General features: G+C 37.8%; 1 protein-coding gene across 4 annotated transcripts in view; it reads right to left on the bottom strand.

The window, feature by feature from the left end:
* SUGCT (succinyl-CoA:glutarate-CoA transferase) overlaps positions 1-27,850 on the bottom strand; it is a 346,592-nt gene that overhangs the window by 268,411 nt on the left and 50,331 nt on the right. For 3 of the 4 annotated variants that reach the window (XM_042044442.1, XM_042044439.1, XM_042044441.1), the window contains exon 9: positions 10,093-10,188. The exons of the other annotated variant lie outside the window; for it this stretch is intronic. In XM_042044442.1, coding sequence (XP_041900376.1) covers positions 10,093-10,188 — 96 coding nt within the window. The remainder of the gene's footprint in view (positions 1-10,092; positions 10,189-27,850) is intronic. 4 annotated transcript variants of the gene reach the window in all.

Raw genomic sequence — 27,850 nt, 5'->3', positions numbered from 1 at the left:
ACTATATAACCAAAAACCTATCCCTAAATCCAGGTTCGATCTTCCTTATCGAAAATAGAATTATTTATTTTAGTCCTCTCAGAGGGCATGGAAAACTACATAAAGACTGTAGCAAGTATTGCAAAACTTCTGGTGAATAGAAATTGGAAAAAACATCTGTCAAAACTATCCTAGATATAAGTGAACAAAGGTGAAGGTGTAGACTGGATAAAACTGGTTGAGGTTCCCTTGGGGATACAGATGTAGATCAATTTCTCTAGCTTAATTTGTATTAGAAGAGCAGATTCCACCAGCGAGTATTGCGTGTTTTAGGTGATGGTCAGGAAGTATGATTTTGTCAAAACAGAGAACTACTTTTAAAAAATTTTTCTCACACCTTGACCCTTATCCCTCTCAATACAAATGAATTACTACTTATTAAAAAGTAAGGAAAACAAAAGAATTTTGGTAATAATAGTGGTTTAATAATAGACAAAGCCTTAGATTACAATTTTTAAACTTTTTTGCCATCAAATTTTATTTGTGAAAGCATTAGTAAAAAATACCTGGTTTAGCATCGTGCAACATTATATCTGAATGTAGCAAAGGGCATGAGAAACATTAAAAAGCACTGCATAGGTAAAGCTTATGTTCATAAGTAGATTTAGCGTTTAAATCTTCAATACTTTAGAAAGACAACAGGAGTGATACTTCATAAGTCATTTTTGAAAATGGAACAAAAGCCCTCTCACTACCCTTCCCATTAAATTCTCAGGAGTGTACTGGAGTATCACAGTTTTGATTCCAGTGGAGCTCAACTTATTGTAGCAGTAAGGCAATATTTTTTGAGAAAACAATATAGCCCATACCAAATTTATTAACAGACATCAGTGCTTGGAAATTAGCTTAATGACCAGGTTTGATGACATGAAGGGGTCGTCCTGCAAAGCAGCAATCAGTTTGTGCATCAAATCTTTATGAAGCAGTGCTTAATATCAAATATATCTAGAGATACCAAACAAGCTTCACAAACTCCACTCACGGATTGACCCACTCTGTGAACATCCTCACTGCAAACTCTCCCATCAAAGAAATTAAAATAGATGTGATTTATATAGCCACTCCATTCATTAAGCTAGCTCTGGGTAGTCCTGTTCCAGAGTTTCATGGAGATAAAGTACAGACTTCAAACATATGCATTAAATGTGAGCAGAAATGCAGTTCTCATGCTGGGAGAAAGAAGAATAAAGAAGAATGTTGTGATGAGATGTGGGGAACAAGCATTTCTTTAGGCAAGTAAATGCTATGTGAAAGTAAGTGGTTTACACACTTGAGGACAATATGCAAAAGAGTGAAACAGCTTTGAACAGCTTTATGTCTCTGGTGGCAGATGGTTCCCTTTTGGTTGAATGGTGGTAAAGGTTCTTAATCAGGTCTATGAGTACAATGAACCTTCACATTGCTGAAAGAGAAGCATCACTCCATTGAAAGCAAGTTCATAAGCAAGTGTTAATCCCCATGCAATATAGCATTTATCATTTTTCATGCAAGTGCTCATTCCAAGAGGATTATCACTTCCCCATCCTGCCCTCTGGCTGACTACACAGGGCAGAGAAATTCTTTATTCCATATGGAAGGGGAAAGGGAGGTTGGAGGAAGCTGTGATCTCCAGCTTCCAGTTTCACTGTAGCTGCTCCAAGCTGAAAGTGGGAAATAGCACAGGCCAATGCTGCAGCAGTTGCTCTTCAATGAGAGTATGGATATGTCTTCCCAGAAGCTGGCTAGCAGTTACTAGCACATGCCATACTACAAAAGCTGGGTGGAGGGAGGCAGGGGGTGAAACAGCTCTTTGCTAATATCAGTCAGTACAGATTGTATCAGCCCATCCATCTGAATGCTCAGATGCACTTCTGATTTGTCCACATACAGGGTATTTTATTTAAGATAGGTTAAAGTGATTCTAATTTAAGTCCCTCAGATATTTAAGCATAGTTTTATGGCAAAGATATGTCAGTATATAAATCCACTTATGTAAGTTTCTGAAATTTGAGTTCCCTTTCCTAATTAGACACACACTTTTCTAAAGGACTGCTCTTTTAGTTACAAAGAGCTTAGAAAAGATCACATTTGAGATGGAATTTTATTAATCACATTATATTTTTGTTTTCCTTTGGGGCATAATGCCTTGACCTCTATACTCATACCTCTCCTTGCAGAGAGCTACCAACTACATGCAGCTCACCTGGGTGCTCTTATATAACACATCTACTCATGCAACAGTGAATGCTATTGTAAGCAAAAATAGGCAAAGACAGGAGTTCTAGACTAAGTGGTGCACCAAACCCATCACAGAGACAATTGTAATACTATTTTGTAACATGCCACGCATATATAAAGTCAAAAGCACAGCATATAGAAAAACAGCTAATAATGCTGGTAATTTGTATCCACCATCCTACAAGGCTCTTCAGAAATAAATGCTGCAACAAAAACTAGATTACATGAATGACATCTAGTGGACATACCCTTTCATATCAACTGCTCCCAACCAAAACTGACACAAGCTTCACACAGCAAGAACAAGCCCCTGCTTATGTATATATATATATATGCAGGTTATTATGACAGGAGTCATTTAGCAATCCTGCCGCACACAGATTTCTGAGTTCTCTTTCAGACTGTTTAAACATGTTGCAGCTTAAGAGTGGCTGCACAGTATAGTAATACAATGGCTATGAAACATATGTTCAGAAAAGGAAAAGTAAAGTTTATTCTTCTGCCTTGGATACAATAAGCAGATTAGAAGAAAGCAGTGATCCAGCTGCAGTCAATATCTCCTCTACAATCCCACAGATCCTACTTTCATCACTTTCCAACCAGCTACAATTTGAAGAGCCCTCTACTGATCAGGGCTCTGTTAAACTGCTCTTCCTAAGAACTAACTTTGACATGAATATGCAAATCTGTAATATTCAGTAACCTTTTAACTTGTTTGCTGTAAATAATACCAACTAGATCCCTCCCCCCAGGAATGGGCAAATGTGGAGGAAACAATTGACATAGACATAAAAGACAAACATCCACTAAATGACACTGAACATCAGTACACCTGTATTCCTATCCTAGTTTAATTAGTTTTTCTCATATGTCCACAGACAAGTGACAGATGAATCATCTTAATGTACATTCATTTTAAATAAGTATAAATAAATATGTCAGTACAAACAAATATACAAGTGCATATACAAGAATAGTCTGTGACATTTCCCAGGAGGAGATCAAAAATGAGACCATCTCATTTGTCAACTATCATTCCTTAACAATAATTGTGATTATCCATACCTGTTTTGAAAATTCAAAGTATAAGAGACATTAAAAAATATCTTGCAGGCATTGCTTAAAATGAGAAGTGCAGGAGGATTTCCTTCAGGAAATAAAACTGTGTCAGGTTTTCAATTAAAAATGCATTTTATTTCAATCTGAAAATTCCCTGTGTACAGGTAGAAGCTGTCTGTGTGCATACAAGGTCAGTTTCTTTAATGTGCTGTCTCTGACAGGAGAGGATATATATGAATGAATTTGTAACTACATCTTGTATCATATACTGAGAGCATATCTAAAACTGCCCAAGGCAAACCTACCGAACTGGTTTCCAGACAGCTGCTCTGCCAGGAAAGAGGCTTGACAATCCACTGAAGGACAATCCCCACAAAATTATCAGGATAATGTTGTCAGGTTTGAATAACTAGAATTAATTGCTCATAAATGAGCAGCTTTCTACAGAGATTGCCACAGACAATTACTATACTTTTTCAATTACTAAAATGGCAAGGAAAAGCATCTGTACTCCAGCACTTCTTACCAAGCAGAGTGACAATTCTAGTCCTCTATAATCACAACAAAACCAAAACGTTTGTGCAGCCAGTGGTTAATCTAATCATACCATAGTAGAAAACTTCTGAAAAAAATCTAGTAAGGAAATCTACAAATATAAACTTGTTCAAAAAGAAAGAAAGGGAAAAAGTCCTGCAAATGATATTCTTGTTTTCTTGTTTTACAGAATCCATTATGACACATGCTTTTCTGGTTTCACTCTTTCTTGTGCCTTGTAAGATAAAGACATAAAGGAAGCAGATAGTTAAAAAACAAACCTATAGGTAAGTAGATCAAGGCTACTAAAGTACTGGGTATTCATCATATGATTAAAGACATTTATCGTGAGGATGACCAAACTGTTCTTTGGAAATATTATCAACATAGTGTGAGAGAACACGCTTTGCTGCTTGAGAACACAAAGTTTCTATTCAGTTGATCTGGGAATACATTTAATTTTCATGTCAAGTGGTATATATGCTTCATTGCCTAGAAGAAAAATATAGGAAAATGGGCCCCCCAGGGCAGTCTAAATAGTCCAGGTGAGTGTTATGTAGATAATGTTCACAGAGTAAGAAGGGTCATCTTGCCTTGCCTGAATTTAAAACTTCCCTCTCCCTCCTAAAAAATCTGTATTTTACTTCTTTCCTGTGCATAAGTTCCATGTTCTCCTACACTGGGCTAACATAGAGCAGAAAGATATTTTTCCATTTTGAATTTATTTAAGGACAGTCTCATGTACAAAACAAAACTTTGCAAATAATCAAAGTTCTGTTCTTTGTTGCTTTTGGTTCCAAGATTCATTAACTGCAGAAGTATCCAACAAAACCACATAAAGACAGACAAGAAAATTAGTACATATCACCATTTTTGCATGGAATAAGCAGTTTGAAATTTCTAAATGATTGACATTATTCTGCTGTCCTCTCTACTGAAAGAAAAAAAAAAAGAGACTGAAATTCTGAGAGATTCTCTAGAGCTGATTTAGAAAAATTGGTGCACATTGTGCCTTTGTGTGAAAAGCATCTCTGACAGATGAATCAGGTCAAAACCTGAATTTCTTTGTTCCTGTGATGAGACACAAGTGACACGTGTGGAATTTTCTTTGTAAGACTCCTGGACACTATGAAATTCTATGACCAAAAAGTATGAGATGCAGATGATGAAAATAATGCAGAGATATTTTATCTAAGACTGTACTCATCTTCCTAATACCTCATACCTTTAACTTCCTTGTGAGTTTATACTTTGATTTTCCTAACACATTTCAATTGACTTTGACACTGAGATATTTTCTTCATATGAAGGAAATCTTATGCCTAGCACAAACAGAAGTTGATGCTTAAAGCATCTAAGTGATGCTCTAACACAAAAAACCATTAGTGTTGGGTCTGGTGAGTTGTTACAACGTATAGTTCAGACAACAGAAAAGGTAATTGGTTAAAATAGTAATTTCTTTTCTGTCTCATGTTTTCAACTTCCATTCAGAATGGCTGTGCCCTTTTCACATTCTGAAAATATAGTGAACTATACTTCAGAAAACCCTGTGAGTCTTAGGAACAAATCTGTAACAAAAATACTATAATATTCATTAGATATCTGCAAGAACATGGTTTCTCAGTTTTCTAAATAGGCTTCAGTCATTATGGCCTGAGAGGAAACAGCCCTATACCTTTTTCTGAAAGTTTGCCTCTGAAAGTACTGTCTAGTTGCCCAGGGTGTCTGATGGCAAGGGTGATAAGCTGCCACAAGAAACATCCTGTAAACATTCCAGTTAGATAGACTTTCTTGGGACAATGAATTCCAAGTGGGCCAATTGAAAGATGAAAATGTGAATGTCTTGATCTCATGCAAGGTACAGGCAAGAGCGCTACATTGCTGAAACCTCTAGAATGAGGAAAGACCTTATCACCCCAAGTGGAAGACAGTAAGAACTTTACTTTTCAGCACAATTATGTAAACCGGATGCTTTTAAGCCCTGATTTCCTCTGGATAATCATGGAGCAGCTGTTGCTAAACAAGGTGTCTCATTATAGAAACTGTTTTTAAAAAATTGTACTAATTATTTTTGAGATACAGCCCAGAACTCGAGGTTTGTGTTTTAACACTTGAAACCAAACAAATTGGGATTTGATTACATGAACTATCACAGGAGTGACCTATTCAAGCTACATTGCTCTGATTAAACAGCAGATATGCTCAAAGTACGTAATTTCTTATGAAGGTTTCAGGACTCAAAAATCTATTTCTGATTTTGGCTGTGTCCCAGTTTGAGACAAATTTGGAGGAAACCTTCGAAATGAACGTATCCTCTAATAGAAGGCAGATTTCAGCAGCCCCTCCCCCACCAGGTTCAGAAAGAAATTCCTAGGAGGAAAGTGAAAAAAACCTATTTATTTAACAAGCAGAGTGCATGCAGGCACCAAAAAAAAAGAATGAATAATGTCAAATAATAAAACCTCTCACTGTGGAGGAAACCTGAGTCCTTTCTGTGGGTGTGGCTTTGCTCTCTCTGGAGCTGGGCTGCAGCTTGGCGCCCCCTGCCTCCCTGGCCCGTGGTGTAGGGCCTCCTGGTGATGTTCCGGTGTTGCTGAACAGTCCAGAAGAAAAGAAGAAGAAGCCAAACTCCCAGGGAAAAAACTTTCTTGCCTCAGCTAGCAGGCTAACTAAAAAGCAAAGAATTTTAACTCTCCGTCTCTCTCCTGAGAAACAGATCTGAAAACTGGGTAAAAGCACGAAGGTGCTTCCTCAGCTCCGCAGCTGTAAGAACGCAGGGGAGTGTATGTGTCCTTGAGCACAAAATCGTCCTGAAGAATTCACTTGGCTTCTTCTCTCCCCCTCTCCTGGACCCAGCTTAAAGACACAGGAAGGCACAGGATTCATGTCTGGCATAGAGCAGGTTATAGGGGACACAGCATCATAAAGTCACCCCAGGACAGGCTGATAAGAATCTAGAGTACTTCATCTCTGTAGCACATTGCAAATTTCACCTCTATTAAAAATCCATGGTAAATCTTTACAGTTAGTTTTACAGGAACCCTGGGAGACATTGCATACTCAAAAGACGTTCGAATCCTTTCCTCTGGGTTCTGGTAATGAATGCACAGAACTGAAAACTCAGACATTTCAGATGATCATGTCACAAAGTCAGCACATTGTCAGAAAAGGAGAAAAACCTTAAGAATATGAAAGCCCTTGCATACCAAACTTAACACCTCAGATCGAACCATAAATAGATTTTCAATGATGTTAATTGTTTCAGGAAGGAGAAAACCCATCTTCCCATTAATGCATAATTTTTATGTTCTAAAAGACAAAGAAAATAATAAAGGTCAATCTAGAGAACACATTTGGGACAAATTATGTTGCTAGTTTTTCAGTCAAGAAGCAATAGGGAAATTCAGTGAAATAACAGAGATACAGTCAAAGGTAAATTTGACCTTATAAATAGAATAGAGCCATTTGCAAAGATATTTTGAACAAATTCATTCAGCTGAAGCTCAGTGAAATAAAAGCTACCATAGCGTTCAATACAGAACACTTATTGTAACAATTGTAAGTAAAAAAAAGTACTTTTAATGTACATATTTACGATGCTTTTAACAGGGTTTTTATTGTTTTGGTCAGTGCTCTATTGTGACTCTGATCAGACATCTCTCACACTGAACGATGATGTAAGTTATTTTGATTTTGCCTTTTTAATATCTATATGATGATCTCATGTCTACCCAATCTTCCATGATTTAACATAATCTGACACTTTTTACAGAATTGTATACTCTGTATCACTTCATAATTTATTACCTGTATAAACACTCAAAATACAGGAAAAGAAAAGAAAAGAAAAGAAAAGAAAAGAAAAGAAAAGAAAAGAAAAGAAAAGAAAGGACATGTGAAAAAACAACCAATAGTTTGCTACCACCTAATTGTTCTGAAATTTATAGAAATTCAGTTTTCTGAAATGTGCTTTTCATTATCTGAACAAATTGTAGTTCACTTGCATGAAATATCTTGAAACAAAAAAAAATTTATAAAAATCAGTGTTGTGACAGTCATTAGCTTAGTAAGCAAAAGGCAGTATATTCAATATTAGAATGAGGAATGAAGTTCAGGTTTCAGAGATCTGTTCTATATTACAAATTACTATATTACAAATGAGCTGTGGGAGAAACTATAAAACTAGTACAATAGCAATAGTGAGGGTTAATTCAAGTTTATGAAGAGCTTTTCAATCTAAGTATAGGTTAGTAAAGGAAAAAAAACTCTAAAACCCAAAATATTCTTACGGTTACAATCAGAATTGCAACCATGCAAGCTGATGCAATGTTAAGCCATAAATACATACACACACAACTCCACCCATAAAAAGTCCAGCCTAATTATTGGTTTATGAACAAGAAAATTGAGATTAAAATCATTTATAATATTGAGGTAATATTTCTAATACCTACTACAGAAACAGCATACAGAAACACAGGAACCATAGTTTTATTAGGATTTTTTTCCAAAAAATAGTTATTTTCATAATGACTAATCTAGAGTAAATAAAAAAACACCCAAAACAATCTCCTAGACCTAAATAGCTGTCTATGAAAAAAGAAACAAAGGATACTCAATGTATGCTTTTCATTTTGACTGTGGAAAAACAAAGGCCAAAAGGACATAAAAGAATGCAAGTTTCAGTTATTCAGCCAAATGCCGTATGGTGAAGATAAAACATTTTGTTTAGTAAGGTTTTTGGGTTTGCTTATACAAACTTCAGATACTTCAGATCTGTTTTACACTTTCAAAGTACTAAAGTTCAAAAAGGCTTGCACCCAAAGGTCATATCACAGAAACACAGCAGAATGTAAATACTTGTGTAATGGATGCTTGGTTACACTGGGGTCATGCAGAGCTGGTTCTAGAAAACACACCCATATTGCTACACCAGTAGCACTGGAGACAAGAATACTGCAGGACTAAACCCATTCTTGCTGAAAGAGCCACAACACCTCCCCATTGGTCTGAGACAATTTGCCATTTGTTGTAGCTAATTTGTAACAAGACAGTTGATGATGCAGTACGAGTATTGGAAAAAGTCTCCTAGATCAAGTAGACTTAGTCCTTACAAAACCAACTCATTTTGGTTTTAGACCTGAGGAGGCCTGGTTGTCACTAGGTAGTGAGAGAGTTCTGCATAATAGTGGAAAATTTTTGCTTCAGATTTTATGGTCACAAGCAGAAAATCTTTCAATTATGATCACCACAATCGTCACCACTGGAAAGACTGTACACTAAATTTCCCTCATTTTCTCTAAAAAAGGAGAGAATAAAGAAACTCAGCAATGTTTAGGTGCAGTTCTCCCAGACAAATTCTGGAAACTGTCTCTTTCAAGACTCAAAGGACTCTGGACATAAATTAAGAAATACAGGCTCTGCCTAGCTAGGTTCAAACATGACTATTTGATAAGAAATGCCAAAAAATATGAAATAAAGAATAGATTTTTTAAAATTTAAATATATGCTCAAGTCTCCATAAAGGCATGACCTCCATCAAAGAACACAAAATGAACAGCTAGAAAAGAACAAATTTTTTGTTTACTAGAAGAGTTTACCACACTGGTCAAAAATAAGATAAAACTTGAAGTGAGATTTTTTTCCCTGTGCTTGTTTATATGATGAAGGTCATGTTATTTTAAGGAATGTCAACCCTTCATTAGATGTAGCAGAGTATGAATTCTGCTGAGGAAATCTGAGTTCTGGTTAATTCCTTTTGTCGACCTGTTGTCTCACTGAGGAAGTGATTTGTAGCAAAATCAATAGACAATTACAAATATGTAGCACTGTCAGATTATCTTGGCCATTTAGGCTGCTCTTGTAGACCCACAAGACAAAACCACCAAAATTCAGAGGGAAAAGATTGAAATATCTCAGTTTATAACTGGTATGGAATGGAAGTCAGGTAACCCTTAAAAAAAAAGGTTTCTCTGTTGGGTGAAAACTAATCAAGTCATCATGCTAGCTTTAAAGTCATCCAGTTTCAGCAAACACCTTTGATCTATTTCAGTGTTCTGTTACTAATCTACTGCTGACGAAGAAATATGCAAAATGCAGAAATGACAATGAACAACAGAACTTTGTCATACCTAGACACAGACACATTACAGACTACAGGTCATGGGAAAAGTCAGTTCTCAATCTCATAATACATAAAATAATTAATTCTAAGGGAAAAAAACCCTAATGCTTTCTGCTTACCTGATATGGAACAATACTCCCATGAGCAGTACCCCAGCGTTTTGCTTCAATTTTGCAATTAAGGTAATTAGCTGCTACATGAGTGAGACATGCAACCTGAAAATGGAAAAAAAGTATAGTATTGAGGAAAGCTGAAACTTTGCTGACAACTTCTCTGAGATTTCTTTCTATGTGCTTCAGACACATAAGTTCACAAATTTATGTCACAAAAGTATCCTTTAGATATTATATGTTTTGTATACTTGTTACTATGAGAAAAACTCAAGTTACAGCTATATCACAGAAGTGCTCATTTAAGTAAACCTCAATAAACTCAAAAATTAATACATTCCCCATAACACCAGTAATGCTGGACACGTGTAGCATTAAACTACCCTGAGAGATAAGAGAGATATTTTGCAGAATGGTTAGCAGCAGAAGTGTCTTGTCTGAAGCCTAGTGGGAAGCATGATGGATTTGTGGGAGAGAACTCACCATTTCCTGAACCTCATTTCCATGCTTAAATCACAAAGACTTTTTCTCAGTTACAAGATTATCTCTTTGTTTTCTCCTATGCTTCTCATTTTACATGTCCAAGCTATGAAAAATATTTCTGAATTCTTCAGCTCCCCACATGTTCTGTAATATTAATTAAGTGGTGGGCCTTGATAAATCACCTGTCATTAGAAGATAAGGAGAGATTTAGCAAGTTATTAGTCAGACAGGACTGGAAAAATATTAACTTTGAGGAAAATACAGCATGCTAACTTAGGAACCAGAATGTAAGAGTCTTAATATATATTTTGTAAGTATGATTATATCTTAGCAAAAAGAACATTTGTGATGCAGTAATGCATGGAAATCAGTGGTTCTGTTATAATCTATGGCAGATTCTTTATTCTTAGTTCTTTGAGATAATACACTGTGTGACAATATCTGAAGCCAAGTAACACCAATATAACAAGTGTTATATTACCATGGAAGGTTATCACTACTTCATCAGACACAAGACTTTTCTTTTATTCTGTTAACTAGTGCACCAGTAAGATGCAAGTGCTTGCCTAAACAGTAGACCATGTGAACATTTTTTTCCAAAAATATTATTTTCTCCATATTTCACCCATTAGATGGAAGAAATTTGCTTTGATGATCAAAGAGTGTATACTATTTTGTACCTACTAATCAGACTAATCTACAACAAAACACGCAATTAATTTAGAGTCCACCATTCATATTCCAATATGTGAATTATATCAGAATTCCCAGGAAACAAAAGTAATTTCATTTTCTTCTTCTTTCTCCATATATTCTGAAAAGACAATGTGAATGTGTCACTGTAACATTTAAAGAAAATATTTAACTGTAAATCATGGATGCAGTGATTTAGTACAGCAGGAAACCTAAGAAAATATACAGCAAATAAGAGCCTAACTAACTGACAAAAATGATATTTGTATATACTAACTACAAATAAAATTCCTTATTCCTGAGTACTGTTGTAAAGCATTTTGTAGCTGGATTTCAGCTCCAGCTTTCTATAGCCCAGTGTCACTTAATTTGGCTAAAATATTGAATCACGTCTGTCCTTTGGTCCCCAGGAAAATCTCAGCAGTTAAGGAAATGGAACTAGGAGTATGTAGAAAGAACTTTTTTTCCCTAGTTTGCAACTTCCCTCAGCAATATAGAATGAAACACACCGTGATTAGAGAGAGAGAGTTAATGAGTTACAAGAGTGTGTCATTTATTAGTAACACATAGCCTTGACCCATCATTCCTGCCATTTTTCAGTTTGGGGTCACACTCACAACCACCCCAAATGGCTCTGCAGTGATGATGAAATATTATTCATTAGATATTCTTCTGTATTTGTATGCAACACTACACAGCTGCCACACTACACACAAATTTCACCGACAGGTGAGATGCATCCATTACAACCAGCTTTTACTTCTAAAGACCATGAATATACATTTAACTTTCCCCATTTTCTGTACAGGAAATGCTATATCAAACTTAACCCTGGGAAGGACACAGTGAATTAAAACCTAGTGAGACAGAAATCCCAAAATATTGATATTGAATGTAATCAAGCCAAGATTTCATTCCATCCATTTGTTTCTACATTTTATGCTATAGAAATAGGGGTTGGAGTTTCATAAGCAAAATTCTTCACAAAAAACTTTTATCCCTAAAAATATATCTTCCTAACACAGTGTTGCAAATTGCTTCAGCTTCCCTGATAAGAAGAATGTAGTATTTTCAGTAATAGAAAAAACCACACATCTAGATTTCTCCAAAGCACTTTTTCACAGTACACTAGGGAAAAAAGGATTAAAACATAATGCTTGCTAGATATTGAAATTTCACCACTAAGGCATCTGCTTCTGACTTGTTTCAGTAGCAAGAGACTGAAAAAGCCAGGGAAGTCAGAGCTTAGTAAAGATGGCAATGTTGGAACTAACAGTTGCGCAGACTATATCAAGGTCTCAGTTCAACTTGCTACTTAGTATGAAGAATAATTCCATTTCAGTCGATGTACTGATCACTTGCTTGAATGCATATGCCTATGTAACCTACGAAACTGGTTTGCTTATTACTATTTTTTCAACAAATCATGAAGGTAAAAAGCTTTTGGCTTTCTTTGACTTCCTTCTCTGATTTAGGTACCTTATTCATAGACAAATTAGCCAGACAAAATGAATTACTAGCAGTAACCGTAGTATCATCACCAAACAAATAAACTTATATAGGTTACATCAAAGTAAATACATCAGTGTTTTGTGTTTTGTGTAAAAATACACAGTTGAGTGAACTCTGTGGCCTTTTGCCACATTCATAATAACTCTCTGATGAGTTCAGCAAACTTAGAAGATGATTCTGTTTCTACTGTCCCATGAAACTGTCATAGACTTCCCAGGACTACCACGCTTTTCCCTTTCCTCTCTTCCTGGCTCAGTTCATTCTCTTTAGTTTCTCTGAAGATTTAATCCCCCTAAAAAGGCACTGTGCAAAAAACTTTTTGACATATACACTTTATGTCATTAATAAAGAACACAAAGAATTTATTTACCTATATCTTACAGCTGTTAAGCAAACTGCTGAACTATTGGCAAAAAAAAGATATCCCAAATGAACATTTTACAGACATTATATCCCTTAGAAAAAAAATGTTTGTAACAATGTAAATCGATTTCTCCAAATTCCCCCGTATTTCAAGACACAGGACCTCATTGCTAGAGACACTTCTTGCAGTAGAAATATCTGTAATAAAATAAATGTCTCAAACTGGAGTTTGGGTACATCCATATGACATATTCAGCTAAGTAGTTTTAAATCTATATTTTAAACTGCTTTCCTGAAACCTTATAGACCCATTTCTTTTCTCCTTTAATTAAGAAATAATCCTTAAAAGTAACCTTTGAACTTGTAACATTAAAGCAGATATAATACAATGATACAGACATCTCTGTATTCATTTGCTTGTAGAGACAGATCTATGCACTGTAAATATGTATTATCAAATATCTACAGATAAGCATTTCTTTATTTCACATCATTAAAGGGAACACACATTTCAACATTCCTTTCTAATATTACTGTTGATGGCCAAATCCCATATTTGTGTTACAGACTTACTTAGAACAAAAAGAGAGCTGCATTAAGGTCTGAAAAGTTATGCTCAGATTATGACGGAATCAGGCAGATGGGAAACAAGATATTAAAAGCCACAAGGTCAGCAGACAAAGAAAAGAGACAGAATTTCAAAAGATTTTTTTCAAGAGAGCACATCAAACATAATTTATTACAATGAAGTCGCTGAGTCAATCAATCATTCACATGCAATTTCAACAAGTGTATATGAATAACAAAAGAAGACAGGTAACTGGAAAGAGGAGAAAATAACATTTTCATTATATTCTTTTTTTCTTCTCCCTCCAATTTTGTGTCTGCTATCCTGCCACATGTATTAACAATGCTTTGACTCTAAGCCAAGTTAATTTATTTCTGTCTCGTTCTTTGTTTCCTTTTTCTTAAAGCAGGAGTGTAGACTCTTACGAACTTTGAGACTCAAGCAATTTACAATGGCATAGGTAACTTATTTTATGCCATACTACAGAAGTAATAACACAATTATTAATTTACAGCTTTGTAGGAAAAAATCATTCTAGAAAATTCCATTGCCTTCTGTTGTGCAGAGGCCAATAATCTTCCACTTACACCTTTTCCATACTTCTGGTGACATGTTAAAAAAATCTTTACATGAGAAAAATGTGAACATAAGATCAAAATCCACATTTGGTGCCCAGTAAAAAAGCTCTCTTAAAATCATGGATCCTATGCTAGTATCTACCTAATGACTGATTTTACTGGTTTATGTTTTCCCTTTTCCATGCTGCAATAAATATTTTGATACTGCAAACATTTAAGTTTGACTAATTTTACTTTTGCAATTATTCCCTGTTGCCCTTATTGAAGCTGCTTCCATGGACAAGTGCATGAAGTGACTCAGATCTTGCTCCTTGAGCCATTTTTGCCTTATCGAAAAAAACCCAAAAATCCACATCAAAACCCAAAACTCCTATCTCTACAAGGAAACCCCCACTCTTCCAGATAATTATGCAATTCCTAAACATTGACCCAACTGTTTCAGGATGTGGCACTGTACCACAGTGAACAATGGTGTTCTATCTGTTTTTTGACAGGGAATTGTGTTTCAAACTCCTGCAAGAATGAACTGGGCAGCAGGAGCCACAGTCTTGTGCAGAGGCAAGAGAGCTGCCACAACTCAAGGCAGCCCATCACACAGGGTCCAGCAGGAAACCACAGCATTCCCAGGAGCTCTCAACAAACATCACCTTATTCAGGCTTGTAAGGGCCACCCATCTAGCCCGAAGCCGAGAGATCTGCAGAAGCTAAAAATCAGTTCAACAGTGACATACACCTCTAGGCAGGGCAGACATTCCCACCTACAAATACACAGCAAAGCCACTGCCCACAAAGGAGAAAGATTTTACTACTTCATCAGTGTCCCTACATCAAGGCAGCAGGTCTGGCCTGCAAATTTAACTAAAAAAAGTAAGACTACTATCACATAGGCCAAGGCTTACTATTAAAGACAATTTCAGAAGAATGTCTGTGGTCATGTTATGAACACTGTGCTCCAGCTAAAAAGTGTTTTCTACTCAGTGACACCAGTTTCTTTTAATGCAAACCTCCAGGAAATTATCGTGAATTCACCCTTCACAAAAGAAAACTCCTGGCACTGAAGTATCAGTAAATGGCATAATCCTAGCCACAAGTACAATCTTGTTAAGATATAACCAAATCTTTAATGACAAATAACTACAATTTTAAAACAGGTCTCCTATAGTTTTAGTGCCTTCCAACCAGACACAGGCAGGTACCCAAATCCGTGCCAGCAAAGACATGCAGCATGGGGGATTTGCTGATTCGAGTTAGCCACCTGACCAATAGCACACAGCAAATCACAGTCACACAGAAGATGTGCTAGGAGATGTTAATTGAAACAATAAAAAAACACAAACCATGCAATAAGAAAATAAAACGTAATGTATTTGAAAACATTACCTAGAACATGAATTCTCAGAGGTTAAGGTAGATAACAAGAGCAAAACAGACTTTAAGGTACACAGTTGTGTAAATACTTTTTTTGCCTGAAAATGATGGCTGATAACACCTTTTGCTTTATTAAAAAAAAGTTTAGACTACATAAATAGAGAAACTGAGGCATCTTCAAAAACACAATGCATTTGCATCACAGAACTGCTACGTTCAGTGAAATGCAACAACAAAATACAACTGATCTACGAATTATTTTTCATGAGATATTTAGAGCTTCTAAAACACCAGAATGAATGCTTCTGTGCTTCCCACAGCATGGAGATCTGCTCCTGATTAAGATACAATTAGTATTAACAATAGCAAAGATTGATACAACTAACAGATGTAGGACTTGTAATTTTAAAAGTATGTACTATTCAGCACACAGTTTCAAGAGTAAGTACACATTAAATGGATTCCTATCTCTCCTCAGTCCCCAATTAAACTGGCAAACAAACAAACAAAAAATAAACTTCTACACACTCAGATGAATTTTAGGCGCAGGATCAGAAATAAAAATCGTGACCATTGAAGCTATTAGACAGCACTAGCATTAAAGAGGAAAAGGAAACAAACAAAAAAATTCTTTTAAATGAACCCCCGTTGAAGAAAGACACATTCTAAAAGGAAGAATAAATTTCATTTTCTTGATTGCAATAAAATACTAGGTTGTTTTTTTCTGAAAATCACTGAAAAATCTTGTTTCAGCTTCATAATTACACAGGAATATCTCTAAGGAACCTCTTACTTAAAAAAAAAAACTACTAAGGAGAATATTAGCACTAAAAATACAAAGAACTCCAAAGTTAGTCTGTATACCCTGTGCAAAATTCAAAAACTGAAGGCACTGGGTTTCTCAGGAAGAAAATAAATAAATAAATTTAAAAGCCTATCAGTGTGTTTTCCCATAACATGATCCTGGAAACAGATGAATCATTTTAAAAGTAACTTTGAAAACAATCCCTTTTCTTTTCCATGACAAGGATAATTCAGCCAAAACAGTTAAAACTTTGGCAGTGTTCTAACAAATGAAATCATACGTCAATAACAGACATATAAGACAACTTTAGCCATAAACTTCTACAATTATTCCCTTAAGACTTTATTCTCTCTTGTCATGATTTAGCATAGTTTGGGTTTTTAGTAAAGAGAGCTTCAGCCACAGAAGTGATTCTCTTGCAAAGAGGTGCTTACAGCTTCCTCTATGACCCAACAGAACCAATCAACTGGTTAGTTTGAATATTGGCAACTTTTTTAAGCCACTTAAGAAGCTTGACACTCCTCTGTGATCCACATTTAAGAACCAACAAGCCCTGGGAAAGCTTTCTCTTGCTTCCGGCTTTTGGACAGGTAACTGGGGACTCGTGGTGCTTCTGCCGCTGGACACCCGGCACGGCCCACTCAGTGCGGGCTGGGCTGGCTGGAAGGTGGCTGCCCCCAGGGCTGTGTGGGCCTGTTCCACCCGCAGCCCTGGTCCATGCAGGCGGCCCTGCGGGGTGGCTTGGCCAGGCCGGCCGCCCCCCTCCAGTGCGGCCAAAAATTCATCTCAGGCCACCGCTCAGCAAAGATAAGCGATAAGCGAATTCCAGCTGCGGGGCCCAGGGGAGATTAACCCTTTTAGTGCTATAAGATTCCTCCAGAGCAGATGAAGCCTGCAGACATCAATCCCCTCCCAAGTCAAAGGAAAGGGAAAGGTGAAGGCATGTGAAGAAAACACCATAAAGACACCAAAGTCAGTGAAGAAGGAAGAGCTGAAATCCCGAAATAGGAGAAAGAGGAGATGCTTCAAGCCTAGAAGCTGAATTTCTGTTGTAAAGCTATGGTGATGGACTATGATACATCAGAGTACCCATTGTAATTTCATGAAGCATGGGGGGTGGAGTGTTCAAACTGCAATTGTGAGCAAAAGTACTTGTGCTGAAATAAGCAAATGTTGAAGTAGCTGTGATTTGATGAGAAGCTTGAACAGAGAGAGATGAAAGTGATGAAGACCCTTGCTCCCAGGGGAGGAGGAGGGCCTCTGTTCCTGGAGCTGAAGATGCTCCCAGAGATAGGTGAAGAGAACCTTTGTTTCTGAACAGCTCAACCTTAAAATGGTACCTCATTAGCTCAAGATTGGACCCTCAAAAACAGTTGTGGGGAAAGCTGTAAGTTGAGCGAAGGGTCTTTCACATGCAAGCAGAGAACCCACCCGGGCAGCTGTCATGCTGTGACATTGAAGCCATGAGAGAATTGTTTCTTGTGGAGATGTCTCCATAGCATGAGCAAGAGAGACTCCTCTCCCTAAGTGAACTGGAAAAGATTATTATAGAGGTGGTAAACCGAAAATCTCAAGGGTTGTCTTTTTACGTTGTCAGTGGGAGAAGGGAGAAAGGTGGGGTGAAGAGAAGTGTTCTGAAGGTTTAGTCTGACTTTTTTTTCTTTCTTTTAGATCTGTTAAACTTCTTTATATTCTTTTAAGTTTTGTGCCTGCTTTGCTTTCTCCTAATTCTTATCTCACAGAAGGAAAATAATTAATTAATGGATATTTTGAACCAAACCACTACACTTAATTGGTGTTTTTGCCTGGTTAAAGATTGAACTCGCTACATCTCTGAAGAAAGACTATATATGCATTGAAATATTAAATGCATTGTGTTCTGTACTTCATACAGCTTTACTAAGTCCAGGCAAAATTCAACTTACAAAAAGTTTATTCTGCTACATTGTATACAGGTTCCTCTAACACTATAACACATTTTGTGTCTTGATTTTCTAGGGCTGAATTATAGTGAAGATAAGGTTGAGTACTCAAGGGTAAGAATCAAGGCCAACAGGGCAGACATCAACCAACCAGGATAAAAGGCAGATGGACTATTCTATGAGCAGCTGCGAGTAGTCTCACAATTGCCATCCCTTGTTCCCATGAGGGACTTCAACATACTAAATAGATGTCTTGAAAATACAACACAACAAAGAGGAAATAGTCTAGGAGGTCTCTGGAGTGTATGGAAGATGACTTCCTGATGCACTTGTTGAGAGCCAACTAGGGAAAGGGTCCTCTGGACCCGTTGTTTGTGAACAGAGAAGGACTTCTGTGTGGGGGTGGAAGGCTGTCTTGAGCATAGCAATCATGAAATGATAGAATTTTTAATTCTTGCAGACAGAAGGAGAGGGCAGTCAGGAGAACTGTTACCTTGGAATTCCAGAGGGCAGACTTTGGCCTGTTTTCGCGACTGGTTGAGAGACTCCCTTGGGAAGAAGTCCTGTAGGACAAAGGAGTCTAGGAAGGCTGTATATTCTACAGGAAGGAGCACCTAAAGGTTCAGGCATAGGATCATCATGCCGCACATGCCTGACAACCAGGGGATCAGGCCCAGCTAGTATAGATTTATGAAAGGCAGGTCCTACTTGACCAACCTGATCTTCTATGGCAAGGCAACTCACTTAGTGGATGAGGGAAAGGCTATGGATGTTATCTACCTGGACTTTAGTAAAGCCTTTGACATTTTCCCACAGCCTTCTTGTGCTCATGGCTCAGATGGGCGTGCTCTTCACTGGACAAAAAACTGGCTGGATGGCTGGGCCGAGAGAGTAGTGGTGAATGGCGCTACATCCAGCCGGTCACTAGTTCCCCAGGGCTCAGTATTTGGGCCAGTTCTGTTTAACATCTTAACACTACACTGGACAAGGTGACTGAGTCACCCTCAGTCAGTTTGCAGGTGACACCAGGTTGACCAGCAGTGATGATCTTCTGGAGGGCAGGAAGGCTTTGCAGCGATACCTGGACAGGCTGGATCAATGGGCCAAAGCTGCTGGCATGAGGTTCAACAAGAACTGATGGATCCTGCACTTGGGCCAAAACAGCCCCAGGCAGCACTACAGGATGGGGGCACAATGGCTGGAAAGCTGTCCAGTGGAAGAGTAACTGGGGGTGCTGGCCAATTGTGGTGGTGCAAGTGGCTCCAGGGAGCCACTGTCTCCTGAGGAGAATTCAGACAAGAAGCTGTGGTGGTCAGCAACCCAAGTTTAGTATATAACTTTGCAGTCATGGTGAGAACCCAAAATTCCTTTGTTCTGCTGTTTGCATGTTTTCCCCTGATTGGCTAAGGTTTTCCCCTCCCTGTTTTATGTATGAAGTTGTGCATATTCGTATCCCTTGTTTAATATGTATCAGTTCTAGAAAGTTCTTTGTTCCTCCACGCTCCATTGGATCCTTCCCTAAGTCCCTCCTATGTGTTGTCCCCCTTGGTTCCCTTGCTGTCAACCCCAACTGCTTGTGTTTACCCCACTGGCTGAGATCCCTTTCCCCACCTATTCTGTAGTCAGTATAAAATCCCTGGACCCTGTGAAAAATTGGGCTTTTCATCCCTGTCTTTCCACCGCAATAAGCCTGTGTGGAACACGTACGGAGAGTCTCCTCTCTTTCTTCTTTGCCTTTGCCTTCGTGCCTTCATTCCAGCAACAGGAGGAAAGCTCCCTTGGGTGAGGAGCTCTACCCCTTCTTTTTGTGTATCTCAGCAGGGATTGCTGCCTTCCAAGAGTGGTTGCAACTTCGACCTCCAGGCTTCCTTTTTTCAGCACACGAGGGGAAAACCCCCTTCACCTTATCCTAAGCTGCAAAAACTCCTTAGCTGACAGCAGCTGAACATGAGCCGGTGTGTGCCCAGGCAGCCAAGAAGGTCAATGGCATCCTGGCCTGTATCAAGAATAGTGTGGCCAGCAGGACCAGGGCAGTGCTTTATAATCAGAACTGGTGCAGCCTCAAATCCTATGTTTGGTTTTGGGTCCCTCACTACGAGAAAGACATTGAGGTGCTGAAGCGCATCCAGAGAAGGGCAATGAAGCTGGTGAAAGATCTGGAGCACGAGTCTTATGAGAAGCAGCTGTGGGAGCTTGCATTGCTCAGACTGGAGAAAAGGAGGCTCAGAGATGACCCTTATTGGTCTCTACAACTTCCTGAAAGGAGGCTATAGTGAAGTAGGGGGCCAGTCTCTTCTCGCAGGCAACAAGTGATAGGAAAAGAGAAAAAGACCTCTAAACCCAGGAGGTTTAGATTAGATACTAGGAAACATTTTTTCACAGAAAGGGCAGTCAGCCACTGACCCAGGCTGCCCAGGGAAGTGGTGGAGTCACTATCTGGAGGTATTTAGAAGATGTGGCACTTAGGGGCATGCTTTAGTGGTGGACTTGGCAGTGCTGAGTTACTTGATGATCTGAAAGTTCTTTTCCAACCTAAATGATTCTTTTCTGCTCTAAAAATAGTAGCTATATTTGACAGCTGAGAATGGAAACAAGAAGGCATAAAAATACAATAAAGACAAACAGATTTTGCTCATATAAAATTTAATTACCTGTGAAGACAGCCATCAGAATAACTACAGTAATTTTTCTTGTTTGCTGTAGTGTAGTATCCAGAGACTCCAAATTGGATGCTACATACACTTTGTGAAGGATACTATTTTTTTATTTTATCAGTAATAAGGACTTGTCATGGAAACCTGTCAACATCCAAAACAAGCTGTATTAAGGCACTTTTAACTTTTGATCTTAGGATTAGGAACAGCACCATTTACAATGAAAATATGCATATTTCTAACCATTTACAGCACTCATCTTTTTTGTCTCCACATTTATCAGCATTAATACTTGCATGGAAAAAAGAATTTTAGGTGTATTTGTCTACTGACAATGTCATTTTCATCTTATCTGTAGTGAACAAATACAAAAATAAAATATAATAGTAATTTCAACAGCTTGTGCTGCAGCAGTGCAAACAGGTAGATTTTTAGACTTTTTATTTGATACATAGGGAAGCACATACAGAAACAACTCATGTCTGTTTGGTTGTGTGAGAAATGTGCAAATATTATCTCATTATCACAGCAAAATCTCCCATTCATTACAGTATTGGCTTGGCAGAACAACAATGGCTTTAGTTCTAACACTGACAATCTCCATTCACCACCCATTAGGTGCTAATGCACTACAGGGATGACACAAGAAATAAATCCATTCAATTGAATGAAATGTTTGAAATAGGATGTTTCAAGATTATAATTTCTGTGCCTCTGCAGCATTAAGCAATGCCCATAACGCTCTTTTGAGTACTTTAATGCTGTCCACATTGCAGATGTAGTTCATCTACCAAGCTGTTACACAGCATGCAAGTCAGAGAAAAGTGGTCCAAAGTTTTATTTCACTTGAGTATTACCAGTGAGTCTGGAGTCAAAATCTGGCACTTCTACATAATGCTTTTTAAATAGTGGCAACGTTGTAAATGATACCCTGGAGAAGGTAATTATTCTTTAATCAATCTACAAAAATATTTAAGTAGTGCCAAAAAAGCCCCAAAGTGTTTTATCACAGAGGACACTAGAATAAAAGTAACTTCAAATATATTTATCAGGGAAATCTAGTACTGCAAAATTCATTCAAAGCAAAGCAAGGCATTTTTACTGAATACGCATATATATATATATATAAATATATACTGAAAATAACTCTGACTAGACACTCACATCGATGGTTGCATTGATTAGCAAATGTAAACATTAGCAAATGTAAAGCCAATCTACAAGAAGCATCTGAAGTATGATTTAGGGAACTACAGGTCTGTCAGCCTGACCTCAGTTCCAATCAACGTTATGGAAGAGATCACCCTGAGTGCCATTACATGGCACATGAAGGACAATCAGGGGATCAAGCCCAGCCAACATGCATTATGAAAGGCAAGTCCTGCTTGACCAATCTCATCTTCTTCTATGACCAAGTGACCCTCTTACTAGATGAGGGAAAGGCTGTGCATATACTCTTGCTAGACTTCAGTAATGCATTTGACAGAGTCTCCCACAGCATCCTCTTAGAAAAACTGGCTGCTCACGGCTTGGATGGGTGGACTCTTCGGCAGGCAGAAACCTGGCTGGATGGCCAGGCCCAGAGACTTGTGGTGAATGGAACTGAATCCACCTGGTGGTGGGTCACTAGCAGTGTTCCCCGGGGCTCAGTTTTGGGGTTGGTCCCTGTTTGATATCTTTATTAGTGATCCGGACCTGGGGATTCAGGGCACCCTCAGTAAATTTACAGAAGACATTAAGCTGGGTGGGAGTATTGATCTGCTCAAGAGTAGGAAGGCTTTGCAGAGAAACCTGGACAGGCTTGATCGATGTGCTGAGGGCAACAGCATGAGGACAAAGGGGAAGTGCAGGGTCCTGCACTCGGGTCCCAGCAACCCCATGCAGCCCTACAAGCTTGGGGAGGAGAGGCTCAAGAGCTGTTCAGCAGAAGGGGACCCGGGGGTGCTGGTTAACAGTTGGCTCAATATGAGCCAGCAGTGTGCCCAGGTGGCCAAGAAGATCCATGGCATCCTGGCCTCTGTGAAGAACAGTGCAGCCAGCAGCACCAGGGCAGTGATCACCCTCGTGTACTCGGCACTGGTGAGGCCACACCTTGAGTGTGCTCCTTTCTGGGCCTTTCACTCTAGAAAGGACATTGAGGTGCTGGAGCATGTCCAAGGAAGAGCAACAAGGCTTGTGAAAGGTCTGGAAAACATGTCTTATGGGGAATGGCTGAGGGGGCTGGGGTTGTTTATGCTCCAGAAGAGCAGGCTCAGGAGGGACCTCATTGCTCTCTACAACTACCTGAAAGGAGGCTGTAGTGAGGTGGGGACTGGTCTCTTCTGCTGTGCCTGCAGTGAGCGGACCAGAGGAAATGGCCTTAAGCTGAGACAGGGAGATTCAGACAAGATACTAGGAAAAAAAATTAGCATTAGGGTGGTCAGGGTAGGCATTCAGATAAGTTGTCCAGGGTGGAGTCACCATCCCTGGAGCCATCTAAGAGGTGTCTGGATCTGGGTGATGTGGTTCAGGGGTTTAGCAGTTACAGTGGCAGTTCTGGGTTGACAACTGGACTTCATGATTTTAAGGGTCTCTTTCAACCTTGATAGTTCTATGACTTTCCAGCAGTTTAATGGATACCTGTTTTTGAAGTCCTAAACTAGAGCCTGAACACATTTTTTATAGCTTTCACTATAACATAATAAGTAATAAATTATTACTTTTGGCCTGATCACATGTCACTTCTCTAAAGAGTTTGCAATCTAACTGATTAGCCAAAACCAATACTGAATACAGAAACAATACTGTGCTGAATACAAAGAGAAATTCTGGCAGCAGGACCTTGTCAGACCAAAGGAAGTCATTATTTCAAATGTGTTCTAGCATCATCCTTTACTTCACCTTTTTTTTATAAATTATAATCTACGGAGAAAATTTAATGAGAGTTATCTGAAGTAATCAAACTAAGCAGTGTTGAAACCTTAGTTAGAGTTCTATCAGCATACCCAAAAATGCCACGCTTGTTAAGGTTTATTAGATTTCCAGAGGTTCAACAGCACATAAAAATCCACTGTCTTGCTAACATAAGATTTTCCATGACATAAAATTGAAACCTCTTCCATCAAGTTACACCCCTTTTACTTGTTGTTTACATAAATAAAGGGAGCATAATGTGTTGAAAGGCTCTATCCTAATTTGATGAACTTATAGAATGACTCTGAAAGCTTCTATGAGTTTAGAAAGTGAGATTCAGGTGAGATTTTGGGGTACGCTAAATGTATTTGTTCTGCTACCAGTTGCTTAAATCTTTCCCCTTTCTTTTCAGTTACCCAGGTTATCCTTCTCCTAGTACTCAGCATGATTCTGAAATCTGATCTGCTAGTAATAAACATCTTGATTCCATTTCCAAGATTATACCCTTATTTAAAGGTCATCTAAATTAAAAACTCATTAAAAGAAATGTCTTCCTTAGTCTTCAAACTCTCTCCCCTACCCGCTCTAGGCAGCCATTTTTGGGTTTTTTTAGTAATAAAGGGCATATTTTTTCTATCTCCTTTCTAGTCTTTCTCTAATTAATGACAGAGGCAGATCAACACAGGAAAATGAAGCTGCAACTCATTCAGGCTTGGTTTCTTTAGCACACAAGCAATGGTAACAAAGACAAAAAGACAGAATTTACAGTCAGGTAGCAGAAAGAAGAAATGCCCTTGCAATTTGAATATGTACTCTATTTACAGAGTAAAGAAAGCCACTAAATAAAACCAAGATCCAGTTGGAGGATGTTGTACCAATGACTGCATAACTAATCATTAGAAATTATAACACACATTCCACAGAGGCCAATATTAAATTGAGTTACTGTCATGTTAGTATGGTCTTCTGGTCTATTCAATCAAATTTTGGCTGCTTAAAACCCAGAGGGATAAGTTCTGTTCTTAGTTATATGGCTGTCTGCAATGGAAATTGTCAAGAATACAGGCCAAGAAGTGTTTAAAGTGCAGTATATGTTTAAAGAAATGTTCACTTTAATTCAGATTTTGTTATTTTTCCATATGAGAGCTATACAGTGAAAAAGATGACATCTCTATACATCACATGCTCAATTTTTTATTATGATGGAGATTAAGAATACAATGTTTTTCAAAGATGATGCTTTATAAGCTTGTAAAAAACCCACTTATTCAAACCATACCCAAAAACAAGACAACTGTGTAACAGTCCTCATAGCTGGCCTCCAAAATCACCAGAAGCAATAACCTCTAAAAAAGACGATTTTCTTTTGGTATTCAGTCAACTCATGACTCTCAGCAAGCGGAGAGGCAACAAGATACAGTCAAGACACCTGAGCAGTATTTAAGTTCCAAGATTGATATTCCACACAACTTACTGCTCAGGGATTCTATCATGTCATGTATGTCCTAGAGGCAGTATGCAACGGCTACCACTTTCACCTATACTCAATAATTGCTAAAAGACATGCCATGAAAGCCCTGAATAGATAGCACTGAAAGCACCTTAAATAGATAAGCCTTAAACAGAATGATCTTGGGAAAATGTGATGCAGAAACAAAAACTAATAGCTTCTTACCCTCATCATTCCCTCAGTAAATTAACAGTTAAATTAAGCACAAAAATGAAATAATGAAAATAATTTATACCAATTTTCTAGGTTTTTCTAGAGTCAGTTCAATATTTTCAGAAGATTGTTTGCTACAGCAAACACAAACTAAAACATAGTAACTAGAAGCAGAGAAGTGTCTGATGAACAATCATGTTATACAAACAATATTAACCACATTATTCTGTCTATGGAATCTGGGAAAAAATATACTTCAAAATTGCATAAATGTTAAATGCAAAACATTTCTTGCAGATTTTTAATCCAAACGAAACCAGCCTATTACAGTATTTGTTGGAGCCTGGTTGTAATTAAATACAGGAAGGATACTAAAACTTCCAAGAGATTTTTTTAAGCCACAACAGAAGAAAAGGCACAATTGCGTAATTGGAACCAAATCCAAACCCCACTTCCTTCTTATTTACCAGTATCATCTAAAGGACACTATTTAGATGCTGAAAGGTCTGGAGCTGACAACTGCGAATCATCTAAAAGTCAAAAATTTCAAAGGAATCATATGACATGGGTTAAAAGTTTATAGATGAGAGATAAAAAAGTTTCTGCTCACTGCAAAACCACATCCTAAGAGTTACCATATTGCTTGTTCAAAAAAATCCTAGAATCCTATTTTGTTGTGGGGAAAGAAATCTTCTTTGGTAGTAGTAAGTGTTTAAAACACAAAAAAATATTTCTTCAGAGAAGAGGATCTCACTTATAATTTGGTTCTACACATATCACAAATACGAAACTAACTTGCCAGTCAGTGGGTTAGTTCTTTAAAAAGCTTCAGATCAGTTTTGTTGGCAGTTGAATTCATTTCAATGCTCTTTGTTATTTGCATGTCTGTGCAGGAAATTAGTATCAAAAGCATTCTCCAGCCCTCCCCTCTGCAAGAAAAAAATTTAAATCCTCTACAAGGCATGCAGAAAAGTGATAGTACGGACACAGATGGACGTTAAAATGCTGGGCTTTCTGCTATAAAACAAACCAAGCAGTTTTCAAGATTTTCTAATCACCTGAGTGACTTAACCCCTGGGGTTTTCATTCCTTTCTGACATAGTCAAAGTCATCAACACTGAACAATGAAGACGTGTATTGGCCAGGTTTGCAATTTTCAGTTCAGAGGAAGGGATGGACAAAAGGTCCAAGCACACTGCTGTATTAGCTCAGTGCATGAAATGCTGGCAAAACCAAGAAGTTTCATACAAGACCCTGCTGTCGCAACACTATAAATAGGATGGTTCAGCACACATAGAAGATTCCTTTTTTTCTCATGAAAAATGACTACACTTCAGTGAATCTCAAGCTGAAGGAAAAGTTTTCACGATGTCTCTGTTTGACCTCTAGATCCTACCATTAATCAACAGCAACAAGAACCTAATAAACTGAAAGTCTAAAACTTTAGGTTCCTTATTTTTTTGGCAGCATCCATGAGAAACTTCAAAAGGTCTTCTTTTTGAACATTCATCACATGAGGAAAAGCTAGCTTTAGATACTTAGTTGGGACATAAAACCAAAATCTCTTTGGAAACATGTATCTTTAAAGACCCTGATCATATCACAGTAATTGTCTAAACTCATTTAAAAAAACTCACTACCATCAGAAGTATTGCAAGAATAATTTATTTATTTACATTAATTTTCAGCTTTGTACTACTGTTTCTTAGTAGAGACACTGATCCTTAAAAACTTAAAAGTAACCACCAGTTTTACAAAAGGAAAGAAAATGAACCAACAAACTACATGTTCTGTCTGAGACAGACTCAGCTGCAACTTAGGTTTTTCTTCATTCATTTTAACACATCTTTTTAATGGGATTGATCACATGCTTTTATTTTTTGTACTTTAGAACCTCATCCATAAACACTTCTTCCAATTTAATAGATGTTCTCATTACAGTCTTGGGCCAACACCCTAAAATTAATTTGGACTGAGGCAATCAGATTATCTAAACCCCTAAAAGAGCTCTTTTCTGAATAACATCTTTTACCCATACTCTGTTCCAATATACCAACTTATTTGAATTTCATTTACCCCACAATGAAGTAAATAAAAACATTTATTTTTCAATGAGAGTGTGCATTTATGGAATTACGTCTTAATAACTTTTAGATAACTGTACTTTGATAACAAGCAGGGAAGCGGTTTATGTTTAAAAAAACCCGAAAAACTACTGAGCTTTTCCTTGACCATTTAGCACTGCTTCAACGAATCATGTAGAAGA

This window comes from Corvus kubaryi, unplaced genomic scaffold, assembly GCF_017639235.1.
Source record: "Corvus kubaryi isolate FWS band 111438036 unplaced genomic scaffold, C.kubaryi_AGA036_p1.0 37398, whole genome shotgun sequence".
In the NCBI taxonomy this organism is placed as follows: Eukaryota; Metazoa; Chordata; class Aves; order Passeriformes; family Corvidae; genus Corvus; species Corvus kubaryi.
The sequence above is the reverse complement of the archived record's forward strand: the minus strand, read 5'-3'. Positions and strand labels throughout refer to the sequence as shown.